At 42.2% G+C, this 27,266-nt stretch overlaps 2 protein-coding genes across 4 annotated transcripts in view; one reads left to right on the top strand and one right to left on the bottom strand.

Annotated features, from left to right (window-relative positions):
* On the bottom strand, positions 1-24,280 carry HSCB (HscB mitochondrial iron-sulfur cluster cochaperone). The gene is made up of 6 exons (XM_083146901.1): positions 23,640-24,280; positions 17,603-17,699; positions 14,388-14,477; positions 13,800-13,944; positions 12,628-12,675; positions 1-2,660 (listed from the first exon to the last, which is right to left on the bottom strand). The coding sequence occupies exons 1-6, from the start codon at positions 23,987-23,989 to the stop codon at positions 2,572-2,574; spliced, it is 819 nt and encodes a 272-aa protein (XP_083003027.1). The 5' UTR covers positions 23,990-24,280; the 3' UTR covers positions 1-2,571.
* CHEK2 (checkpoint kinase 2) overlaps positions 23,561-27,266 on the top strand; it is a 53,035-nt gene continuing 49,329 nt past the window's right edge. The window contains exon 1 of one of the 3 annotated variants that reach the window (XM_083146882.1): positions 23,561-23,618. The gene's annotated coding sequence lies outside the window, so the exon portion shown is untranslated. Of the gene's footprint in view, positions 23,619-23,904; positions 24,262-24,403; positions 24,452-27,266 lie in introns of those variants that run through there. The other 2 variants (XM_083146864.1, XM_083146873.1) reach the window with 2 other exon arrangements.

Genomic DNA, 27,266 nt, shown 5'->3' with positions numbered 1-27,266 from the left:
TAAGGCCACTGCCTTCATAAGGTTCATCCTCAGCTGAACCTAATGAAGGTAGTGAACGGAGCCCAATACACATTCTCCACAGCAGATATTTTTTATAGAGCTTTATGTCCATACACATGTAGTCCTATATATAAGTGCAGACTTGATATTAATGCAAAAGGGGAAATACAACCCCTATAAGGCAGTTTCACTGAAAGATAGCCATAACGGCAGTAATAGAAGTTACTTTACTAATAAGGAATGCCTTTCATAGATGTAAGTGTTCTATTCGGATACAGGTAAAGAACTTTGCCTATTACATTTTAAAAAATAATATTTATCCCTCAATACCGTTATCATTACTTCTAGATTACATTGTTAGCCACTACAGGCAAAGAAATGTACTTGTAATTGCAGAGAAAGAGGATTGTAGACATAAGGGGGTATTCAATCCCAGCTGCTATTTCCATCTGCAGATATAGCGTCCGTTGCCTATTCAATGCTGTCGTTTCTGACAGCATTGAAGGCTGATTACGCAAAAACATATCCGACTTTAAAACAAGTCAAATCTGTTTTTCCGGAAACTGCCGCGGATTGTCAAATTCACCGCTGTTTTTTTTTTTACAATCTGCTGCCTGTTTGATACACTCAGTTTCCCACACTTGACAGCCAGAACATTGAATTCCGGCTGTCGAGTTACAGTCAAGCTGAGCGAAAACGGCCCTCGATTCCGACTGTTGGGACATTCCGAAAGTCGTAATCCTGGATTGAATAACCCCCATATTATTCACTCATGGCCTTCAACAAATCTTTCTTGAAGCTACTGAACAACAGATAAGCAGAGATCATAAAGTGTTCAACAAAGTGTGTGAAATGCTGAATTGACATGTATAAACCTGGATTCACAACGAAGTTGAGTGCATTCATATTAAAAAGGTTTTTATATTAATCCATGTAATGTTGTTAGGTTTGTGTAGTAGTATCTATTTATATGTAAGATTGTTAGTGGGGACATTTTGAATTTAGAATGTTTTCAATACAAGTGAATGGTGAGCGTACAGAAGGGGAGTTTCTCTCTAAAATATACATATACAGGATCTCTCTAAAAACTGTTATGGTAGCGAATAACAACCTGCGTAAGACCCTGTGTGTGTGTGTGTGTTATCCTGTGTCTGTCTTGCATTGTCTGATCCAAGTATCAGAAAGTATAGGGGCTAGAACCATAATTCATAAGGTACTATAGTGAAATCAGCGGTAAACAGGATAACCACTTGGGTAGTCAGGGATCCTGGTTTATGATAGATGGGAAGTAACCTGATCAGGGTCATTTACACCACAGGAGATCTTATAGGTTGAACGTGATGGACTTCTCTTTTTTCAACCTCAACAACTATGTCACTATGATGCACATGGTATTTGTGCCTGTGTGCGGAAGGGTGTATGCTGTGTAGGGGCAAAATTACATCGCTGGAGTTTACATTATTTGTAAGGAAGACATTAACTGGACTGTATGTATGCAGTAAACTTAGTCCGGATTGAGTTTTCTGAATTTAGTTTGGGGGTATATTAACAGATCTTTTGAAAGGGTCAAGAATTAATTTTGGAGATACAGGTTGAGTAACCCTTATCCGAAATGCTCGGGACCACGAATATTCTGGATAAGGGATGTGGGTGTGCCAGTGATGTCATGACGTCACCAGCACACCGGCACAATGCATCCTTGGGACCGGGGATGCAGCTGAAGATGATACTGATGTCCGCCGTGGACACCAAACACAAAGAACACGCACTGAAAAAGATTGAAATATGACAAAAGGAAACATTCTCAAAATACAGTTTAGTTATATATTATTGCGGTATATAAAAGTCAAGTAAAATATGAGATTTCTTTAGGTGATGCTAAAAATGGATATTTATATATTAAGTCAACTATAAAGCAGATGCAATCATTTGAAATCATCATTAGACAAATGTATTTGTACCTACAGTTGAACAGCAATAAATACCACATTCTACACACTGAAAACCACATAGTGGAATCATGAAATTATTAATTGTACCATCATCTGTCTGTAATGGTCATCCCCAAAAAGGTGTAGTGTTCTTCAAACTTTCTGCTTACACCAGTGGCGTAAATTCATCCCAGTTGCCCGGAGGCAAGATGAATATTGGTGCCCCCCCCCCCCAACACACACGTTATTTAAAATATATATATAGTCTGTTATGAATATATATTATATATAATATATATATAGATAGATAGATAGATAGATAGGGAGAGAGAGAGAAAGAACATATATATATATTTCAGAACTCAGCCAAAGAAGCATATTTGATTGCTTTCAATTAATGGATTTAAACTGGCAGTGGTGGAGAGGTGCCCCCTTGAGAGCAGGAGCCCGGCGGCAGATGACTCCATTGCCTCCCAGAGTTCTGCCTGTGGCTTACACACTAAAAAGGCAGAGTTTTCATGGGCAGATTGTGCTCTTATGATTCGGTAACCATATCTAGCTACTGTAGTTCATGGCACAACACCTATTACAATGTAGCCCAGTATTACAGTTTAAAATCAGATGGCAATAGAAATTGACGTTATGGAAGAATTTTCTTCTTAACTTGGTCAAGTATATTTGAGTAGTATTTCAGCTTCGCTAAAAACATTTTAGCACCTTCAAAGTCACCTACATCAGAAAAATACAAACCAAAATGACATTAGTAAATATGCTGAGATATATATTAAACAGCTCATGCTACATTCCAGAACATTTTTTTTGTATTTTTTTTTTACTTTATTGCTGTGATTCTTGACCAATGTGTTGGCATGCATTGCAAGTGTGTTACAAGAATTTAGAAGACATAGAAAAAAAAGGAAGCTAAAGATACAAAAATGGGAACTAAACAGAAATAAATATTTGGTAATCACACCAAATATTGATTTGCATTTTGTTAATTGATAAAAATAATCTTGAAAAAGGGGTTTGTTGGATGTGGGATATGGCGCTACACCGGGTCAAGCACGATATACGAGTGGGGATACTTAGCTTAGGTATTTCCGGGTTCTCTTTTTCTCCCTCTTAATTCTTCCTTCGCGTGTTTACTCGTCAGATTTTTCAGGAGAAAAAAACAGAAGGAATAAAGATATTTAAGGTTTGAGCGGGGGTGAAATTTTGTTTCTAAAATATTATTGTTCTTGTCCCAGTTTTCTGATATTTCTCACCTCACTTACATATGTATGTAGTGAGGGTAAGCTTATCTGGGTTTCTTTATGTTGGATGATGATTAGTGAGAGGCGTACCTCACTTACACGTTTCTGCACATGCAAACTCTCATCAAGGTATCTTTATCAAGTAAGCTGCGTACCAGTACTCACGATTGATAATGTGTGTACACGTGCATCAAGGTATCTTTAATTAGTCCAGGCTGACTTCTTATCCAGTAAAAAAAGGGTTTTTATTTTACAGTATAAAATTTTAAAATATTTTCTTTAAAACGGAATTTTAATGTAATCCGTACATTTCTACCGTCTGCTGGTGGAGGAGCACTGTTGTCCCCTTTTGGGAATAGGGCAGGATTAGTGTTGGGCCACTGACCGGTAAGTGGACTCCGCAACTGTGAGAAAAAAGATTTTCTCTTTGTCCTACCTTTTTCTCAGGGGGCAATCAGGTTCCTCAAAAAAGCTTCCAGCAGAGAGTTAGAATCCAATGTCAACTCAAAAGCAAGTCCTCCTGCCGACGCGTTTCGAGATGTGCATCTCTTTGTCAAGGCATGGAGGACCTGCTAGTGTGCTTGCTTTTTATGAGTGAGGGTAATCTAAAGATGGCTTCACTTCCTGTTCCTGTTTCCGTTTTTCTTATTGTGTAATTAAACAAAAATTATACAATACAATGGTATTAATGCACAGTGTTCAATGGCCATTAGAAGTATAATAGATAAAAACCATTAGTTTGATATGGTTACAACTTAAATAATAATGTTCGTATTGTCCAGGGTGTATAAAGATGGCAGCCGCTGCTTAGTGGTATTATACCCTAGTTTGGGTGTAGCAATATGGCGCCCGGAATTTCTTACATTTTAAAATAAAACATATACCAGTATGGTGGCTGAGGGGTAGTCTAAAGGGAGCTTATGTAGATGTCAGCGCGTCCCCCTTTAGTGGAGATAGAGAGCTGTCCGCACGTCTGAAGATGTCCGTCTGGGTGTTGTTTCGCGGGGTGTGGTAAGATGGCGTCCGTCCGTTTTGCTTGGGTGTAGAAGGGTGTAGCAAGATGGCATCTCCGAGATCTTGTATTTAGCGTCCTGCTGGTGACGCGGGCATCGTTGTTCCTCCTCCCGCTGGGTGTAGTAAGATGGCGTCTTTAGTCTGCTGAGATTATCTGCTGGACGCTTAGTAGGGTGTAGCAAGATGGCGCCCGTCAGTTCTCTAAGGTTTTCTATTCGGAGGTTCTCTCTTGCCAGGAGTGTTGCTATGGAGACATAGAGACTCATCTGTAGCGTTACTCTCTCTCTTTTTATGTGGCCAAGTTGTGGAGGATATTTTTAGACATGAATAGATGACATTTTTGAATAAATGTCTGTTGAAGTTAATTCAAACTCTAAGGAGTAGAAAAAGTATAATCAGGATTTTTTGATAAAATGGTTTTATACTTCATAAAAAGAATAAACAAATAAATAAAGATATAGAGAATTAGAGGTGGGGAATTTATTGCTATTTTCTCTCCTCTATATATAAATGAATTTATGATAATTGATCATAGGAACCACTTCAATTCGAAGTCATTATTTAGTCCCTTTGGTGTTAAAGTTTTCAAGTCGAATATCAATTTCATTTCTGACCTAGCAAGATTTGTTTCAATATTTTTATCCTTCCAGCTTGATTTTATTTGTTTGAGGCCCATAAATTTACTGATGTTTGCTGTTGAGCAGTTATGTTGAATTTTAAAGTGATTGGAAAGGTTATGAGTTTCCAGTCCTTTGCGAATATTTCTTAAGTGCTCTGACATTCTTATTTTCAATGGGCGAGTTGTTCTCCCTATGTATGAAAGACCACATGTGCATTCTGCCAAATACACGACGTTGGAGGAGTGGCAGGTTATGAAATCGTTTATTTTGAACTTGATGTTGTTTACTGTAACACAAGTGTATTTGGAAGTGGTATCTTTTATGGTTCTGCATGCCATGCAGGTTCCACAACGGTGGAATCCTTTGGTTCTAATAAGGTCTTTGGTTAGTGCTGGTAGAGTACTTTTTACTAATGCATCCTTTAAGTTTCTAGATTTGCGGTAAATGAACGAGGGTTTTTGTCTGTCTGTGGTGTCTACTTGTTTTGGAGCATCTTTTTTTCTGTTCAGTAGTGTTTCTCTATCTATTTTTTCTGTTTGTTGTATGGTATCTTCTAGTGTTGCTTCTTCATAACCTTTGTCCACAAAGTCCTTTTTCATGTTATCCATTTGTTGTTTACATGTTACTGGGTTACTGCAGTTCCGTTTGACTCTCAGAAATTGACTTTTGGGGACCCCTTTTAACCATAATGTATGGTGTTGGCTGTCTGTAGAAATGTAGGAATTTATATCTGTTGGTTTTTTGTATGTCTTTGTATTTATTTGTCCTCCGGTTGTGTATATTGTTAAATCCAAAAAATTGATTGATTCTATACTGTGGGTGGAGGTAAATTTGAGGTTGAATGTGTTTTTGTTGAGTTCTTGGAGAAAACTTAGGAGGTTTTCTTCGGTGTCTTCCCAAAGCAATAAGACATCGTCTATATATCTATACCACTTTTTCAGGCTTGTGCCCCAAGCTACGCTCCTGTATATGTGTTCTTCCTCCCAGAACCCCATAAACAGGTTCGCGTAGCTTGGGGCAAATTTAGTGCCCATGGCTGTGCCCGTGCGTTGCATGTAGAACGCCCCATCAAAAAAGAAGAAATTGTTGTTAAGGATAAACTTTATTGCCTCCTGGATGAAGATTTTTCTTTCTTGTGTATATTCGGTTTTTTCCAGAGCCCAGGCTATTGCTTCAATGCCTTTTTCGTGCTTAATACAGGTGTATAGCGATGTCACATCCACCGAAGATAGAGTGCTGTTTTCGCTCCAACTGAAGGTCTTTATCTTTTCCAGGGTATCATTCGTGTCCTTCAGGTATGATGGTATTTTTTGTACCATTGGTTGTAGGAGGCTGTCTATCAGAGATGACAGTTTTGAGGTCAAACTATTTACTCCCGCTATAATTGGTCTTCCCGGGGGGTTGGACAGGCTTTTATGCACTTTTGGAAGTGTGTAAATAGTGGGTGTTATAGGGTTTTGGATGTTTGAATATTCATATTCATCTTTGGACATGCCCCCTTTTTGTAGGTGTGTGTCCAACAGTTGTTTGAAGTCCTTTTCTATTCTATGAGACGGATCATTTTTCAATTTGGTGTACGTCACCGTATCTGATAGTTGCCTCTGTATTTCTTTTATATAGTCCTCTCTATCTAGGATTGCTAGACCTCCACCTTTGTCACACGGCTTGATTATTATGGTTTCGTCCTGGCCTAGATCTTTTATAATCTCTCGTTCCTTCCTTGTGAGATTAAATTTCACTTTGGGTTTCTTCAGGTTTTCAATTTCCTCTGTGACCACTTTGGCGAAGGTGTCAATGAAATTCCCTTTGATATATGTTGGATAGAACAAAGACTTCTTCTTCTTTCCAGAGTTGTTTTGAGGCAAGGGTGAGTTTTGGGTTTGTGTATCCTCCATGTTTTTAGATTCCTTTTCTTTCTCTTTTTCTTTTATTGCAAAAAATTTCTTTAAAGTTATTTTCCTTACGAACTTTTGAACATCGACAAATTTATTGAAGTTGTTCATATGTGATGTGGGGGCAAACTTTAATCCTTTTCTTAGTATTTTCTCTTCTTCCTTTTTTAGTTCTCTTTTACTGAGATTAAAAATATTGCTCGGTTCTTCTGTCGGGCTTTTCCCTGGATCGAGATTTCCTTCCAATTGTTCTTTACTCTTATTTTTCTTCTTCTTTGTTTTAGGTTTGCCTCCTCTACATCCTCTTATTGTTTTCCTGTTTTTTTTCCTTTTGTTTTGATTATCACTCTCTGAGTTTTCCTTGTTGTTGCTTCTTTTTTTCCTTTTGTCTGCCTTTGTTTTCGAAAAGGAGATTCTTTAATTGATGTGGCGCTTTCTTCGCTTACAGACCTTCTATTGTTGGGGCTTTCCCTTTCAGTGGTTGTGCCTCCTCTGTTTTCTCCCTCCTCTTCAAAACGTGTTTTTTTCTTTTTTGTTAATGAATTTTCTCTTTGTTCTCTTTCTCTATGATTTGGTGATTCTTCTTCCTCATTACGTGGGGGTGTAGGGTAGCTATCTTTAACATAGTAGGATGTGCTTGGTTCTTGTGATGTATGGTATCTCATGCTCAGTATTGTGGTTTTTGGTGTCAGAATTTCTCTCCGTTTTTGAGTTCCTCTGTAGGTTTCATCTCTACGTACATCCCTTCTGTAGTTGCATTTCCCTTCTGGTCTCCTTTCTCTTGTATTGCTTCTGGATGATCTTCTAGGTGTTGTCCATTCGCGATGGTGTCTTTCATAGTCTCGGTTGTAGTCTTTTCTTACATACCGTGGTTCCTCTCTCCCGTATCTTCTTTCTTTGTTGTTTCGGGGATTTTGGTCCCATCTCTCGTATGTTCTTCCATATTGTTCCTTCTCCCGTCTATAGTACCTTTGAGGGGGATATGTTCTATATGTGTTGTTCCTTCTTTCTGGTGATCTAAAGTGGTTGTTTCTATGTCTCCATGGAGGGCTCCTTCTTATGGACGGTTGTTTATTATGAAAGTTTGTATGTTCTTTCCTCTGTGGGTGTTCTTCTCTTCTGGATGGGTGTATTCTACTTCCTGATCTTCCGTTCCTTCTCTGACGCTCCATTCTGTCTGTTCTCCTTCTTGTTACTATACCGAACTTATAGTAATCGAAGTCCCGTTGCAGTTTTCCTTGTTTCTTTTTTATGAGGAAATCCGTATTTCTTTCGATTTTATCAATTATCTCTTTTTCCAGGGAATCAAAATTCGCTAGTTTTTTGTAAGGTTCGATTAAAGTTTGTAATATTTCTATTCTTTCGTTTACTTTTGTTAGAGTGCCTTTCCTTTCTTTTAGAATTAATTCGATTAGAGTGAAGGAGCATCTATCTAGTGCTTCATTCCATTCCGTGGTGAAGTTTTCTGATGCATCCTGAAAGCTTGGTTGTTTGTTCATTTTGAGGCCTTTAGGTATTACATGTTCTGTTTTGTACTTTTCTAGTGTGGCTACCTCCCACCACAGCTTGTTCTCTCTCAGGAGCCAGTCTCCTAGTCTGTTCATTGCTGTTTCCAAATTCTCTTCTGTCATTTCAATGTATTAAGCACGAAAAAGGCATTGAAGCAATAGCCTGGGCTCTGGAAAAAACCGAATATACACAAGAAAGAAAAATCTTCATCCAGGAGGCAATAAAGTTTATCCTTAACAACAATTTCTTCTTTTTTGATGGGGCGTTCTACATGCAACGCACGGGCACAGCCATGGGCACTAAATTTGCCCCAAGCTACGCGAACCTGTTTATGGGGTTCTGGGAGGAAGAACACATATACAGGAGCGTAGCTTGGGGCACAAGCCTGAAAAAGTGGTATAGATATATAGACAATGTCTTATTGCTTTGGGAAGACACCGAAGAAAACCTCCTAAGTTTTCTCCAAGAACTCAACAAAAACACATTCAACCTCAAATTTACCTCCACCCACAGTATAGAATCAATCAATTTTTTGGATTTAACAATATACACAACCGGAGGACAAATAAATACAAAGACATACAAAAAACCAACAGATATAAATTCCTACATTTCTACAGACAGTCAACACCATACATTATGGTTAAAAGGGGTCCCCAAAAGTCAATTTCTGAGAGTCAAACGGAACTGCAGTAACCCAGTAACATGTAAACAACAAATGGATAACATGAAAAAGGACTTTGTGGACAAAGGTTATGAAGAAGCAACACTAGAAGATACCATACAACAAACAGAAAAAATAGATAGAGAAACACTACTGAACAGAAAAAAAGATGCTCCAAAACAAGTAGACACCACAGACAGACAAAAATGGTCTTTTATAACCAACTATGACACCCAATACAAACAAGTGGAACAAATAATGAAAAAACATTGGCATCTACTTCAGAGAGATCAGGTTCTAAAAAATCTGATACCAGAAAAACCCTCGTTCATTTACCGCAAATCTAGAAACTTAAAGGATGCATTAGTAAAAAGTACTCTACCAGCACTAACCAAAGACCTTATTAGAACCAAAGGATTCCACCGTTGTGGAACCTGCATGGCATGCAGAACCATAAAAGATACCACTTCCAAATACACTTGTGTTACAGTAAACAACATCAAGTTCAAAATAAACGATTTCATAACCTGCCACTCCTCCAACGTTGTGTATTTGGCAGAATGCACATGTGGTCTTTCATACATAGGGAGAACAACTCGCCCATTGAAAATTAGAATGTCAGAGCACTTAAGAAATATTCGCAAAGGACTGGAAACTCATAACCTTTCCAATCACTTTAAAATTCAACATAACTGCTCAACAGCAAACATCAGTAAATTTATGGGCCTCAAACAAATAAAATCAAGCTGGAAGGATAAAAATATTGAAACAAATCTTGCTAGGTCAGAAATGAAATTGATATTCGACTTGAAAACTTTAACACCAAAGGGACTAAATAATGACTTCGAATTGAAGTGGTTCCTATGATCAATTATCATAAATTCATTTATATATAGAGGAGAGAAAATAGCAATAAATTCCCCACCTCTAATTCTCTATATCTTTATTTATTTGTTTATTCTTTTTATGAAGTATAAAACCATTTTATCAAAAAATCCTGATTATACTTTTTCTACTCCTTAGAGTTTGAATTAACTTCAACAGACATTTATTCAAAAATGTCATCTATTCATGTCTAAAAATATCCTCCACAACTTGGCCACATAAAAAGAGAGAGAGTAACGCTACAGATGAGTCTCTATGTCTCCATAGCAACACTCCTGGCAAGAGAGAACCTCCGAATAGAAAACCTTAGAGAACTGACGGGCGCCATCTTGCTACACCCTACTAAGCGTCCAGCAGATAATCTCAGCAGACTAAAGACGCCATCTTACTACACCCAGCGGGAGGAGGAACAACGATGCCCGCGTCACCAGCAGGACGCTAAATACAAGATCTCGGAGATGCCATCTTGCTACACCCATCTACACCCAAGCAAAACGGACGGACGCCATCTTACCACACCCCGCGAAACAACACCCAGACGGACATCTTCAGACGTGCGGACAGCTCTCTATCTCCACTAAAGGGGGACGCGCTGACATCTACATAAGCTCCCTTTAGACTACCCCTCAGCCACCATACTGGTATATGTTTTATTTTAAAATGTAAGAAATTCCGGGCGCCATATTGCTACACCCAAACTAAGGTATAATACCACTAAGCAGCGGCTGCCATCTTTATACACCCTGGACAATACGAACATTATTATTTAAGTTGTAACCATATCAAACTAATGGTTTTTATCTATTATACTTCTAATGGCCATTGAACACTGTGCATTAATACCATTGTATTGTATAATTTTTGTTTAATTACACAATAAGAAAAACGGAAACAGGAACAGGAAGTGAAGCCATCTTTAGATTACCCTCACTCATAAAAAGCAAGCACACTAGCAGGTCCTCCATGCCTTGACAAAGAGATGCACATCTCGAAACGCGTCGGCAGGAGGACTTGCTTTTGAGTTGACATTGGATTCTAACTCTCTGCTGGAAGCTTTTTTGAGGAACCTGATTGCCCCCTGAGAAAAAGGTAGGACAAAGAGAAAATCTTTTTTCTCACAGTTGCGGAGTCCACTTACCGGTCAGTGGCCCAACACTAATCCTGCCCTATTCCCAAAAGGGGACAACAGTGCTCCTCCACCAGCAGACGGTAGAAATGTACGGATTACATTAAAATTCCGTTTTAAAGAAAATATTTTAAAATTTTATACTGTAAAATAAAAACCCTTTTTTTACTGGATAAGAAGTCAGCCTGGACTAATTAAAGATACCTTGATGCACGTGTACACACATTATCAATCGTGAGTACTGGTACGCAGCTTACTTGATAAAGATACCTTGATGAGAGTTTGCATGTGCAGAAACGTGTAAGTGAGGTACGCCTCTCACTAATCATCATCCAACATAAAGAAACCCAGATAAGCTTACCCTCACTACATACATATGTAAGTGAGGTGAGAAATATCAGAAAACTGGGACAAGAACAATAATATTTTAGAAACAAAATTTCACCCCCGCTCAAACCTTAAATATCTTTATTCCTTCTGTTTTTTTCTCCTGAAAAATCTGACGAGTAAACACGCGAAGGAAGAATTAAGAGGGAGAAAAAGAGAACCCGGAAATACCTAAGCTAAGTATCCCCACTCGTATATCGTGCTTGACCCGGTGTAGCGCCATATCCCACATCCAACAAACCCCTTTTTCAAGATTACTACTCGGGTTACCTAGGAATAACCCTTCAGGGTGTAGGATAGGCAGCAAAACAGCGAGAATTACAGCGCCCAGGCGATTGTCTTACCAAATAAAAATAATCTTGTTTGCCACAGTTGTTTTAGTGATGCAACTAGCGCGCACCAGGAGATTATGCTAATCAACTTGTTATGCAACACTTGCATATCAGTATGTGACTGAGGGGTAGATTTATTAAGCTCGGTGAAGTGATATAGTGTCTGGTTTTTATCACCGGCCAATCAGCACCTACCTGTCATTTTTCAAATCAAGTCTGTAACTTCACAATTAAGAGATGATTGGCCGGTGATAAAAACCAGACATTTTATATCTTCACTGAGCTTAATAAATCTGCCCCTGAGTCTGTATATGAGAAAAAGAGGTGACTGTTGCATCCTAACACTTCCTATGCAGATTCAGACACTATGGGATCTATTTACTAAGCCTTTTGAGTGGATGGAAATTATGTACCTACCACTCAGCTCCTAAATGCCAAGTTACAGGTTGAAAAATGAGATTTAGGAGCTGGAGCCACCCCAAGGCTTAGTACATAGACCCCTCAGTAACACACACACACACACACACACACGTGTTGCATATCAAAGGAATCACCTCATGTATATCAGTAGCATTGCAAAGAAAATGCAACTTTGGCATAAAACCGCTAGCAGTCTCAAGCGACCTGGCGTGCCAAGAGGGTGCCTTTTGGTGGGACTACAAAAAAGATGTATGAGGGCTCATGAGAGCTTACACTTTAGAGAGATAGTGATGCAGAGAGTATAGGAGCCAAAGGTACATGCAAATAAAGTTATAGCTCCATCATAGCGTAATAACTATTGTGCATCTCAGTTCTCATAAGAACAATGGCATGGTTTAAAAAAAAGTGTGAAGATACAATGAAAATGAAGAGAGTGCTTACATATTGTCATGCCCATGTCAGGAGGTGTAATTGGAAGATCCTCCAAACTTCCTTAATCCCAGGCATGTAGTATACATTTAGTATTAACTGTATAGAACTTTAAGGGTAACTAAATATAACATTAAATATGAAAATGAAACATTAGTACTGTACCTTTCTGAAAGGCATCTCGGATATTTTCAGTCAAAGATTGACATTTGCCTGTGAACAGTTCAGATTTGATAAATTAAATACATATAATATATGGTCACTGTAAACCTTGGTATTTTATACCAGATATATAAACAAATAAATAAACAGAAGATAAGTGGATGTGCTTGAATCAAAGTTTAAAGTAACGCAATGAAGCCCCTTGCAGTGCGCTCGACCCCTATTCTATTTTCCCTCTATTGAGTTCATGGACCCCCAAGAGATAGAATAGCCCCTGTTAGTGGGGATCCAGAATGTCAGGGTTTTAACAGCCGGAATACCCACTTCGGTGCAATGACCTTCAGAATCCCAACTGACGGGAGGTCATCTGGCACCCAGGCATAAGGTAGTGACTTATGTGACTTTATGAATGCTTAAACACATCACTGACTTCAGTTGTCTGTTTACCTTGTACCCATTCATACTCGTCAGCTTGACAACAGATTGTAAACTATACGGCCGTAACATTACACACAGCACAAAACCATTGACTGTGAAAGCAATTGACCCAGGGGGAAAACAAAAAGTCTGGAGCAATCTGAATGCAACTCTGCAAAAAGCAGGAGCATCTACAGCCGTGTTGCCCCCAACTCTGCATCAGGCCCAGGGGCAAACTTGAACGAAGGTGTCCCAGGGATTAGGACTATCCTATAATCCTGGGTTGCCATGTTACTGCAATCGCCAGGCATTTGAAATATTGTGATTAAAAAAGAAGAGGGTGTTTCTATAGATTTATTTTACTTCCTTTTACGGTTTTCGTGGTTGGAAATGACTGTAAAGTAACATATGGAGCAGCCCATTAGTAAGTGACATTTCATGCAGTATCTGTGGAAGCCTGCCTCTGGCACCAGTTGTGTTATCTGTGGGGCAGGATGAGAGGAAGTGGTGTATTAGCAGCAACAGGCTCCACACAGCACTGCAGTTATGTCACTGAGCTTTGACCACAGGCAAGCAAGTCAGCAAATACAAAATCTATTCTTTTTATTCACAATAAAAAATAAAAAGGGGGTGGATAAGTGACCCTGACAAGTACCCATCTAGGAAAATGTTCAACTGTAGAGAGCCATTCAACAATTATTTGGTTCTCAGACATCTTTCTGTTCCCCTGCTTTTCAAAAAGCAAAAAAAGCAAATACCTTGTATAAAAATTCCAATTTCTTCAATTTCATCAGAACAGTTCATTTCATTAAGTTTTTCATTGATTTCTAAGATTTCAAAAAGAAACGGTGAATCCGCACCACCCTCTGTTCCTTCTGAGAACGTAATGCCATGAAGACTTAGCTATAGAGAGCAAAACAAATGAATGGGGGTGGATTATATATTATTACTATAAATATTGACTATAAAAAACAGATTTACATGTGCTAATACCACTACATGCATGACCCTGCAGACTTCTATAGCACCCCCTGGTAACATGGCTAGGCACACACAGCAAAATGAAAACCATGACGGTAGCTTCAGCTTCTCTTGAATGCCCAGGTAAGAAAATATTATCCATTATGTGCCAGTGAGTGTACTTAATTCAAGACTAAATATGTGGTCCATACACATGAAGGTCAAAGGGGGAAAAAAAAAAAGGTACTGCTGCTGTGCCACATACCGTTTCCACAGTAGATGGGAAATTAACTGGTTAATTCCTCTTAACTTTTCAGGCCTAACTGTAAGTGGGAGCAGTAAAAGCACTATGGCTATTAGACCAGCATTTCGATGAAAAGACTTACCAAATATATTCCTCTGCTTAATGGAGACAGCAGTGTATTGTATGCCTTGTTAACTAAAGAAGAATGTCTTTCGGATATCTCCTGTTCATACTAAACAGGAATACAAAAAATTAATTGTATTTAGTATAATGAAAATGAAATAGTAATTCACAGACATAAACTATGTATAAGTACTCTTCTCCAGACAACGCAACAAATATCCATTTTACTTTTACCTGCATCAGTAACTTCACACAAAAAGCAATTATACTATTTGACAAATTCATGAGTAATGCTGGCTGCACACTCAATCAATATATATCGCTCCCTGTATTGACAAACTTTATATACCTGTAGCAAATAGAGAATGGAGGGCGTGCACGCTGAATGACTATCCAACAGTTGTGATTCTGATGGTCGTTCTCCGACATTGGAATCCAGACTGCTAAATGCCTGACAGTCTGGATCCCCAACTGGGGTCCCCAACAGTCTATTTGGGAACCCTGATAGTCTATTTCTCCTTGTGAGGGCTCATGAGAAATAGCCACAGTGAGCCTGCGAGGGGCTCCGTTGCGCTCACCCCACTGTTGGACTACTGGCTGTTGAGATTCTGATGTCAGAGGGGGCGTATACCACACCCCAGTTAATAGACATATCAGCAGTAGAGCCGACCTCTGGACAACATTGCTGGGTCACTGTATCATACAGCACATCAAGAACCTTAGCAATCAGGTGGACTTATGCAATAGAGAATACCTATCTTGTGTATTAATGCCTATTTCTCTATAGATTATAAGCTTGTGAGCAGGGCCCACCTACATTTTTGGTTGTCTGTAACTACCCAGTTTGTTTTATAACTGTTTCCAATTGTAAAGCACAACAGAATTTCATGTGTTATATAAGAAGCTATTAATAAATAGATTTAAAAAAAGGAATACTGGTACATCTGCATGTGTGCACAGGCAGAATGCCAATCACCTGTGGACTGGCTAATGAGACCGAAAACTGATATCAAAGCAGGGCGGGCATTTAAATGCCCAAACAGTTGTGACAAAGGGTGTGGGAGAGCCAGTTGGTAAGGGTGTATAGCATACCTATTTGCCCACTGTATCGGCATATTGATCTGTAAATTTATGGATAGATTGATGTAATATATGCCTGGGATACAGGCATGATCCTTAATCATGTATCAATTCAACATGGTGAAAATGTATTGCCCCAAAACTAAGGGCGGTATTCAATGAGGCTGATTCGCCAGGTTTTTATGGCGATTTTGTGCTGTAAGGCGAATTTCTGACTAAAACGGTGAATCACCCTATTCAATGACCAGATGGCAAATACATTTCAAGGTTTTTTTCGCCATGATTCACCGAGTAGCAATCGCTATCTTTTTATGGTGAAGTGGAATGTGAACTTTTAAAATAAAGTGTTTTGTTTTTTACATTTGGTGGCAAAAAAATCAGGAATTTTATTCTGAGGAGGGGCATGCTATTTTTATTCATGTGCTGTAAGCACATGAATATATATTTAATAAAAAAAAATATATATATATATATATATATATATATATATATATATATTTTTTTTTTTTTTTTACACAGAGCAGCCAGCAGGGGACCGGAGCTGAGCCGCTCATTAGATATTCATATATTCACTGCACCCGATCATTACATATGCATGATCGGGTGTAGTGAATATACCCAGTCCCCTGCTGGCACCCCCAGGGGGGCAGCCTGTGCTGCCTGGCACCCGGGGAGCCCACCTCCCCCCCACAAATGTTCTTGGTCAGGCAGGGAGACTTCCATCTCCCTGCCTGCCACCGTCCTCAGGCTCCCTACGGCGTTCGCCGCAGGAGCTCAAATTCGCCGGTCAGGGGCAGCGAACCCCTGACTCGTTGAATACCGGAGCCGGCGAGGCTCCGGAACGCGGCGACCAGTGGCGAATGTGCAGCGAATCCTAAACAGGATTCGCTGCACATCGCCAAAATCCACACTGAATACCGCCCTAAGACTAAAGGTAAGACATTCCCATTCTAGAGTATGTATCTAGTCAATCAACTTCCATAAACTTGATAGACTTGTCACACATGATCTTCCTTGAACCGGCGGCAGGATTGCATACAATACACCGTATACAGTCCTTTGGCATATGATGTGTAGTATGCGATCACCAGCAAGTGCTGCATTATCTGACAAATCCCAAGTGCTTGCGATCTCCGGCTCTGATCCGATACGCACGGGACTGCGCATCAAATAGGAATTGGAGACAAAAAACACACGATTTGCCACTTTTCACCTAATTTCTCATCCTGATCTGTCACAATCAGGTCAAAAAGGCCCAAATCGTATAAGTGTATGGCCAAATGGGGGAAATAGTGGCGGGCGCCTATTCAAAGCGGTATTTCCTGACAGCATTGAAGAGGTATCCAGGCAGAACGGACCCAACTTTAAAAGCTGTCAGCCCAGTTTCGCCGAGAAGGCCGTGGATTGTGAAATTCACGGCTGTATCTCGACTATCAACGCCCATTTACTCGACCACGCCCCCTTCTCGTCGATCGGCAGGCGGGACATTGAAGCCGGCCTGCTGACAAACCTGGGATTAAAAAAACCCTAAATCTAAAGATTTGCCCAGAATTTTACATTTTATCAAATTAAGTAAATAATAGCTAAATAAAATAGATTCAGTATAAATTTTTTAACAAAACAGCTTTTTTTAACAAAATGATAATGAATGAAATTAACCCTTTGTGTGCCACGGGAATTTGTCAGAATAGGCGTAATTTTTTTTCTAAGCAAACATTTTCAATCATCATAATGACCTGTAATGTTACCTTATTTAGGAAATATAATCTTTTATTTTTTTTACACAACTTTTTTTATTTGAATCTATGTAACAAATCGTATTTTTAGCAGATATTTTGCACATCTCTCACAGAGATGTTGGCACTCAAAGGGTTAAAATAGCTATGTCATTTGACAAAAAAGTGTAGAAAGTTCTTTATCCACATTTCTGAAGCAGCCCATACACGCTGCGATCCCGGCAGGTCCGATGTGTGCTTTGAGGAGCGCGCTCCCACGGCACCTCATCGCACAGTGCAAAAAGTATGTGCTGCACATACTTTTTGTACTTGATATTCATCACATCGCATTGCATGCACAAGGCATGCAATGCGATGTGATGGATGCTATTGTAGCCCAGATCGCAGCGTGTATGGGCAGCAGTAGACCTACTTGTACCTGTGACTTTTGGCTGAAATAATCTGGATGAAGCAAACGCTGGAGATCCCGATAAATTTTCTGTAATTCCTGGATGTCAATATCAAATGAACGGTCACTGAAACAAACAAGTTAAACATGAAACATTAAGTGAAACATAAATACAGTCTCTTACAGTATGCTCTTAATAATACATTACCTGGATATAAAACACCAGTATTAAAACAGGAAGAAAAAGTACTAAGGGCCTGATTCAGAGTTGATTGATACTGCACAAATTAACAATCTGTTCAATTATTGGATGACTGTGCAAGCATACGGATAGTAGCGAGCATGCACAAGCCAAAATATTGAAAATATTTAATCTCAATTTGTTGGGCAGCAAGTTGTCATTTGGGGTTGGTAACCTGATGTTTTCTGGGGGTGTCAGAATAAATTCAGGTGTGCAGGGGTTGTAACGCCATTGCCAGCCTCGAGTCACATACCTCCAAAACCGCTGGCCAAAATACATGTACAAATTCACAAAAGTGGCATGGCCACATGTAAAGGGGGCATGACAATCCCTTAGAAATCAATAGACCTGGGAAACGCTGAAAACTCGTACAAAGCCTTTCTTGGCCGGTACAGACCATAAAAATGATTGTACCGGCCAAAAAGGTACAGTTGAAGCACAAAGACACATCCCCTCCCAGCCGGAAAAATCATTAGATGGTCGCCGACCATGACATGATTTCTCCAGGGCTTGCAAATATAAGTCAGTGAAGACTCACTTATATTTGCGGGCTTCCAGCCGAAGACAGGGTGGTCGGTTAACACCCTGTGGGAACGCAAAGCGTTTTCATGGGGGCGCCCATGAAACGCTGGGCGTTCCCATGAGTACCACCCACCTAGGCCGCTGCGCGCCCCCGGCCCACACCACTCCATGCAAATGGCTCAGCAACTATGCAAGTCACCATAGCAATTTGCACAGGGGCCAGGCACATGCGCATAAACCATTATGCGCATGCACAGCAAAAAAAACATTGGTCCCCCAAACACACGCAAGGGGGAGGGAAGCAATTAGAATGACCCTCCTGGTCCCGATCCCATTTGCGGATAAATGGGTCTCCTGGTGGGACACCCAGGTAAGTATAATGGTTTCCTTTGCAGGTAAGTATACTTTACGCACAAAGGTTGTAAGAGATTTATTAATGAACAAAAATTAAATTACTTGATACAATACAAATAAATATCGGAATGATCATAGACAGGATAAATATAAGTAGTTTATAGAAACAATTAAAAATAGGCTAGTACTATACCTTTTCTGTAACATTTACAAGTGGGTTATTCCATAAGCAACTTTATTTTACTGCTATACAGTAACTCCCCTTTAAGTATTCCTTTGCTAGCATAAATAGACCTTAACTAAAGGTCCATACACATTGGGCGACTATGCCCAGCGTGTATGGACAGCGGTGATCGCAATAATCGTTTGAGGGAAAGCCGATCAGTGCATACACACTGAGCGGCTTTCCCCCTGTCCGGCGCTGACAGCTGGGGGAGGACAGCTTTGCACAGCGCAGCGCTATGCTAAGCCGTCCACAAAGCCGCTCATCTGCTGGTATTACCAGCAGGTGAACGGCTTTCATGTCGATGATGCGGGAGCGTGCAGCAGCGCTCACCGCCGGGGTATACACACTTGAGTTGAAAGCCGCTCAAACATGCTGTTTTGAGCGACTTTCAGCTCAAAGTTGCCCAGTGGTATGGGCCTGAGCTCTATAAAATTACCATATATTCACATAAATACAACACTTTTACATTTACATTACTCATCAACATAAATGTACATTTTCCTTTGCAGTTTTGTAAACGGCGCAGTTTACTCAGTGACAGATCTGTCTAAAAATATGCGGTTGCAGTTCTGAAGTTTCCGGGAATGTCTGTAAACTCCTAAATTACTTTGAGCTTTTAGTTTTTCCTCATTCTAAGCCTATTAAAAGTTACAGAATCAAAGCTGCAGCAGCAATTGTTCTTGGTATTAACACCAAGGCACTTTGTAATTCTTTGCCGTTATATTATTTTTCAGGTAAGTTAACGATGAATACTTACTCACTTCCGATTATAAATATTACTGTTTTATACTTTCTGAGTTTGCACGCAATAAGCTTTTTTTCCTTCCTGTAGCCGCCAGCTTAATTTATGGCTGTTGCTAAATTATCCCACTTACAATGAGACATCCCTGGACTATTTCTCAACCTGCTTGCAAAGTTAATGCTGGTTACAAATAAATAATTTTGTTGCTTTTCTGGCATCCATGTTATAATTGCGCTCTTGTCTTTGGTGTGCTATTTACATTTTTTGTTCTACTGTCTCTTGTGCTATTTTGACCCAATCATTTTCAGGAAATAAGCAATCGTTCATCTCAGGCAAGAATTCAAAATCATGGATGGTTTATTGCCTATGTCGAACACTTAAGGCCCATACACACTTAAAGATTTTTATTTCAAAAGACTTTGCCAAAATCTCTGAAAGATATATCGTTCACCAAAGTAGTTCGTACACACTGAGCTATTTTCACCAAAGAGCGAGAGATTTTCAGGTGGCGAAAGACTTTGATGAAAATCTTTCATTAAAAAAGGATATTTACATAATGGGCGGGGTTTGAATTCCAAGGGTGGGAGCAGGGGCCCTTTAATTTCAGTGCATTTCTGTTTTTGGGGCCTGATTCAGAACTGATTGCTGGGCTGGGTATATTCGGAGCCCAGCGATCAGGAAAACGCCACCCCGGCTGTTACTGCATAATATACATTGGTGGGCCGTGGTATATATAGCTGGCACTCAGCTCTGTAGGATAATGGGCCCCGTGCCCTCAGTGGTGTCCGGGCAGATAAATAGGAGATAAATGTACAGCGACACTGGGGTCTTCAAATAACTCAGACAAGACGTTGCCACACATGTTAACGTTGTCTGAGTTGTTTGAAGACCCCAGTGCCGCTGTACATTTATTATATATATAATCTTTTTATTTATTTATTTATTAGGGAAGCCTTGCATTGGTGGCAGTGGTTATATATATATATATATATATATATATATATATATATATATATATATATATATATATATATATTATATATATAAATAAATAGGGAAGCCTTTCATTGGTGGCAGTGGTTATATATATATATATATACATATATATATATATATATATATATATACATACATACATACATATATATACATATTTATATATATAAATAAATAAATAGGGAAGCCTTTCATTGGTGGCAGTGGTTATATATATATATATATATATATATATATATATATATATATATATATATATATATATATATATATATGGAAGCCTTTCATTGGTGGCAGTGGAGCTGCGTCAGCATGGGGACACTGGAGCGGGGGCGGCTGGAAGCACTTTGCCGCGTTCCACTTCCGACACTCAGAGTGTCAGATGACAGCGGGGACCAGGAGCTGCTGCGGGCGGGTAAGCGTCTTTTTCCCCCTGCTCCGTCTCCGTGCTGCGAGCAGGGGGAGGGGAAGGGGGGAGAGCAGGGGGAGGCGGCGGAGCGGCGGGGCGGTACACGGGCTGAAAGTGGATAATCTTTCAGCCCGTGCTGCGTACACACTCAGCGATGATGGATAAAAAACCATCCATCATCGCTGGCATGCTGGTAAAACCAGCCGACGTGGATCCTCGCTAGCGATGATGCGGGAGCGCGCATCATCGCTAGTAAGCAATCTGTGGGGCATACACACTAGGCGATTTTCAGCTGAAAATCGCTCAAAACAACTGTTTTGAACGATTTTCATGTGAAAATCGTTAAGTGTGTATGGGCCTTTATTATTGCCTATGTCAAATACAGCAGAACCAATGGTTTGTGTTTTTTTTCAAGGTGCCAGGACACAGAGCATTGTTTCCGAGCATTGTTCCCTGACAACTATACAGCCCTGCTCCACATTATGCCTGGCCCACAGGCCAGTCAAAGAAAATGGATTACCATCGATAGCTAAAACTATCAATGGTCATCCATCACATAGTTTGTTACAATTGATGGCTGGGTGCAGTATCAACATCAATGACAACGATGGTGACTGCACTGATGGCCATCCCTAGTAAAGAGTGGTGAGGTCAATGGCTGGGGAGGCACACATGGAGATGGGTCTGTGTGCTGGGAGCATGTCTGACCCCCAACTCAATGTAACCCTCAGCTTCTGTGTTGATTGTTTTTATTAGGGTGCTGGGGAACATAGCTCTGACACTGACAACCTGAAGCCTGCTCCCATGTTCTGATTAGCCCACGGGCCAGTTACTGAAAGACCAGGGATGACCTTCAGCTGGTGAAATCATTGATAGGTCATCCATTGCATAGTTGACAACGATCAATGGTCACTCCCCATATCGCCATACATGGTACCCACACCAATAGCCACCCTGACAGCACAGTGCTCTTCCTGTTCATAAATATAAAAATTATTACACTGACTGCACAGCGGGGGGAGCGCAATGAAGAACCTTGGGAGCACACTGTGCTCGCCAAATTGCGGGCACGGTGGCGAGCTGCGCTTGCCACCTATTTTATTCTCCCTCTATGGGAGTTGTGGACCCCCATGAGGGAGCAGTCGGGATTCCGACGTCGGAGTAATGACTATCGGAACTGTCGGTGAGACGTCCGGCACCGCTTGTCAGCAGTGAATATACGCTGTGCACATGTGAACAGTGTCTATTCCCCACACACTGAGCAGCGGCAAGACCTCGCACAAGTGATTTGAAGGCCAAGCCCCCAAAATTTCAGGCACGCGGCTGTGCGAAGGTCCTGCTGAGCCGCCAATGTAATTTTGGAGGTATGTAATATCAACACCTAAGCATGTGGACCTCCAAAGAATGTACCGCTATGCTCTTCACGCTGCGGAAAGTTTTCTCAATTGGAGCCCACGTGAATGGTAGGTATAGTATGACTAAGTCCAAAAACCATAATCATGAAAAAGTCATGAGCATCACCATGTTGACATTTTCTTGCGTCAACTTTCGGTACTTGTTTCCTAGTACGGCGCCCACGATTTTGATCTTAGGCATCGCAAGGAAAAAAATTGCGTCGGTCGCATCGAATGCGGACAAAAAAAATCGCATGCGATCAACGCGATTTTACATAGGGAACAATGTTAAATAGCCCAATTGACCCGATTTCACATAGGGAACAATGTTAAATGGCCCACAGACCCCAAATACCCACCCTGACCCTGAAGTGTGAAATGGCCCCCCCAATTGTTAACGCCACCCCACGATCAACGTCAACCCAGAGCGTGGCGAGCGCAGCAAGCCCGCGAGGGGTGGAGGTACGCGTCCTCCGACCTTTTCATACCCCCACTATCCACGTCGGCATGGAGTTGAGAATAGAAAGTGTGGCGAGCGCAGCGAGCCACCGAGCCCGAAGCATGGCGAGCCCCGCGAGGGGACGCGGAACACGCTCCCGGAGCGTGCGGACACGGATTACTTAACATGTATTCCGCGTCCGCTCGCCACGCTTTGGGCTCGTATTCCGCGTGCGCTCACCACACTTCCTATTCTCAACTCCACGCCAACATGGATAGTAGGGGTATGAAAAGGTCGGAGGACGCGTACCGCTGCGCTCGCCACGCTTCGGGTTGACGTTGATCGTGGGGTGGCGTTAACAATTGGGGGGGCCATTTCACACTTCAGGGAGGCTATTTGGGGTCTGTGGGCCATTTAACATTGTTCCCTATGTAAAATCGGGTCAATTGGGCCATTTCACATTGTTCCCTATGTAAAATCAGTAATCGCGTCGGTCGCATCGCATGCGTTTTTTTGGCCGTATGCGATGCGACCGACGCGTTTTACATTTTACCATGCATTTCTATGTAAAATCGCAGACATCGCATGCCATTATAATGGCATGCGATGCCCGCCGTTCTAGGAAACAAGTACCCAACTTTCTGTCAATGACAATGTCGACCTAGACATTGCCTGAGAGCTATCCAGATAGCACCTACAGTAGCCCGAGCAGCCGGCAGCACGGTATGTGAGCGCCCGCCTTACCAGGCCAGCACTTGGAAGAAGTCCTTGGTGTCATCCAGCGGCTGCAGCGCGCTGCAGGACGGGCAAAAGAGCTCGGATTTACCCAGCACAGCCTGGCAGCGCCAGCACAGCGGGCCCCGGGGAGAAGCAGCGGCAGCGGCCAAGCCGCGCAGGGGTTGAGGGGTGAAAGGACACTGGGGCAGAGCACAGTGTAGGAGGACAGGGGTACGCCGCCGGCACAGTGTGATAGAGGTGGCAGCAAGCAGGGAGCTGGCACAGGTCCGGGAGGCAGAAATGCCCCGAGACAAGGAATCCCCTGTCATGTTACAGACGCTGCCGCACCTCCACATTACACGGCTGCCCAGCGCCATGACACCCGCCGCCCCGGAAGTCGCCGTAACCCGGCTTGAGCCCTACGCTGCGTTTCGCTTGCTCACATTACCCCCGGCGCTGCCCCGTTGTCACTCCCCATGTCACCCGCACGCAAGCGGCAGCCGGGCTTCCCGGGGCGAGGGGTCGCCGCCCACACGCTGACGTCACGGTCGCGGATTGGGTGACTGTACTTGATCGTGAATGGCGGCAAAGGGGCACCGACCGGACCGGCGTCTACGGCTCCTCTTCCTGTATATGTGACTGCACCGAGGTGAGAGTTTCCCGTGCCCGGCGCTATGCGCACCGCCCCCCTCACATGTATGTGTAGCATGACATCCCCGTCTCCACTGCAGGAGTATCACCAGTTGGGGGCACTGCCTTACAGGGCTGCCATCAGAAATTGTGGGGCCTAGGACTTACAACATTTTCAATTTCTCTTTCCCGAACACCTGGAATGCCTGGTTAGATCTCCAGTGTCTGCTTCACTGGCTGCACTACTCAACCTATACCTTGCTTCAAGGGAGATGTGAACTTTGTTTATGACAAGTTAGGGCTGTTTCACACAGTACGGTTCCTGCCGCACGGTGAAATCCCGTACGGCCAGGGAGCCGTGCCGCACTCAGCAGTTGTGAATGGACACTATTGTGTCCATTCACACGGGACGGCCACGGCCCGGCCGCACGGCTGCAGCCGGATCCCCCCACTGGAAGGGACGGCTGCCGGGCTGTGGCCATCCCTGCCATTTTAAAATTCTGAGTGCGGCGCGGCACCCTGACCGTACGGGATTTCACCGTGCGGCAGGAACCGTACTGTGTGAAACAGCCCTTATACTTTATAAACTCAAGTCATGGGCCCCCTTTCTGGAGTCTCCGCAGCACCCTGCTGCCTCACATGCAGTAGCTGCATTGCAGGGCAGGGCACTGTGGTACTTGTGCTGGGGGTGTGTACACATGAAACTTTGTAATAACGATGCCAGCTTATAAAATTTATAAAATGATTGGGTAAGACCCACAGCCCAGGTCTAGAGATGCCCATCATTGCCATCGATGGGAATAGTGCAACTGGCCATCGATAGTGCTAAACTATGCGGTACTTGTGTATTAGCCGGGTGCCCAATTGGCATATGTACTCAGGCATAGGGTAAGCTACGCTGTCTGCGTAGCGTAGTGACTCCGCGGCAGCCCGGCTCTGTCCCCGACGTCCATGCCAAGCCTAGTAAGCGCATCTTACACAGCGCTAGTAACCGCCAGATCCCATGGCGGAGAGGAGATCATGTGGGCGCCGGCAGAGAGGTGACGCAGGTGCATCTCAGACGCTCCTGCGTCTCAGTAATTATTAGCACGTGTGCCTCATGCATAAAGGGGGTATGCTGGCGCAAGTGCGTCCTATGCACAATAAAAGAGGCATTTTCAAACCCCCACTATCCACACCAGCCCGAAGCGTGGCGAGCGGACGCTATACATGTCGGCGTGGAGTTGATTTTATAAAGTGTGGCGTGCCACCGAGCCCGAAGCATGGTAAGGGGACGCGGAACACATGTGAAGTAATCCGCTCCCCTTGCGGGGCTCGCTGCGCTCCCCACGCTTTTTAAAATCCACTCCATGCCGCATCCCCTCGCGGGGCTCGCTGCGCTCGCCATGCTTCGGGCTGGCGTGGATAGTGGGGGTGTTTCAGGAACACATTCACACCTGCCATATCATACATCAGAGACAGTAATGACAACATGTGTTGACTGTTAACTGGATTTTAGTTAATAATAAAGGAGAAAAGATCACAGCGGGAACACTACGCTGATTCTGTTAAAGGCACTGGTTACACAGCCGCGGGAACACTACGCCGATTCTGACAGGGACGCTTGCGGGAACACTACGCTACTTCTGACTGACTACACTAACTACGCTGGCTCTGACTGACTAAGCTAAAAATGCTGGCCGCGGGAACACTACGCTGATTCTGACAGCGCCACTACGCTAACTACTTACCGGGTATCCGGTGAATACACAAGTACCAACTATGCAATGGATGCCCATCGATATTTTTTCCTTACGATGGTCATCCGTTTTGTTTGACTGGCCTGTGGGCCAATGAAAACACGGGGGCAGGGCTAAAAAAAAAACAGCAAAACTGCGGTTTTGCTGTGCCATCGATGGAGGGAAACCATCAATGGCAAAAGTATTCAACATCGGCCATAAACCATCAACGATTTTGAATCTTCGTTGGCCATTCCTATCTAGGTCCCCTGAAAACATTTGTGGTGGTTTTTTAATTAGGGAGCGCTCCACACTGGGCGAGACTTTTAGGGGGAATGTTACCTTAAAAAACCCAACCACTGTCTCTCCTGGGGCCGGGCAGTGCCGCTGAGCACTACATCAGCCAATGCCCGGCCCTGCCTCCTGCAACCCGACTATGTGCGGCGTGACGTTACAAGGCCACGTCGCACACAGCCAGGGGGAAGGATACGGGGCGGCCAATCGGAGCTGAGCTCAGCCCTCATCACTCAGCGGAGCTGCTGGCACTAGGTAGCGTAGACCCTGGTACTCTTGAGAGTTTTGTAAACTCTCTGCTGTGGCACAAAATACTTTGATTCTTTTGAAATATATGTTGCCCTTTCTGTCGTAAACTGATAAGGTGCGATAATTGCATGTGTTATGGGCGCATGTGAGTATGCAGCACATACTTTTTGTACTGTGCGATGCGATGTTCATGTGAGCTCGCATCGCACTGCACGCTGCTATCGCACTGTTTATGGCCACCTTTTATAGTTTTCAGTGACTCTTTGTTTCAAATTGTATTAACAATGTTTGAAGTAGACTCAGTAGGTGTAGGTTGTAAATTAGTATGGAAATGTAATTTGTTTATTTTATTAGACTACATTAAAGTTACATTTTATCTCTCTTGATGCACTTTATTGATTAATTTAATACTTTTCACCATTTTTTTGTGATATATGCATACATTTGAGTACCCCCACACAGGAGTTTTCTTTCTCTTTGTTTTATATATAGAGAACTAAAGGTATGTACATACTATACAACTTTTTTAAGGATATGCAGGATAACAGTATCGTTAAAAATATTATCGTTCATATTATCTAGGGCAGTGGTTTCCAAACTTTTGCCCATTGCACCTAGAGCATCAAAATATTTTCAAGGCACCCCTAGGCCAAATGCTTCTTATCGAGAAATTCAGAAAAAAATATTAAATTAAGTGCATTGTGTTTATATGTCACAGGGCCTTATTTTGGTTCATTCTTTCTGACAAAATCCTTCTTAGATG

This window comes from Crinia signifera, chromosome 1 (genome assembly GCF_055691185.1).
Source record: "Crinia signifera chromosome 1, ASM5569118v1, whole genome shotgun sequence".
Classification (NCBI taxonomy): Eukaryota; Metazoa; Chordata; class Amphibia; order Anura; family Myobatrachidae; genus Crinia; species Crinia signifera.
This window is presented reverse-complemented; position numbering and strand designations above follow the sequence as displayed.

Excerpts from the sequence above, each read along its gene's own strand:
- HSCB (XM_083146901.1), bottom strand. The coding sequence starts at position 23,989 with ATGGCGCTGGGCAGCCGTGTAATGTGGAGGTGCGGCAGCGTCTGTAAC. Across the intron at positions 14,478-17,602 it reads ATTTCAGCCAAAAGTCACAG|TATGAACAGGAGATATCCGA; the intron begins GTACAAGTAGGT and ends ATTCCTGTTTAG. Across the intron at positions 2,661-12,627 it reads CCGAGATGCCTTTCAGAAAG|GTGACTTTGAAGGTGCTAAA; the intron begins GTACAGTACTAA and ends TTTCTGATGTAG.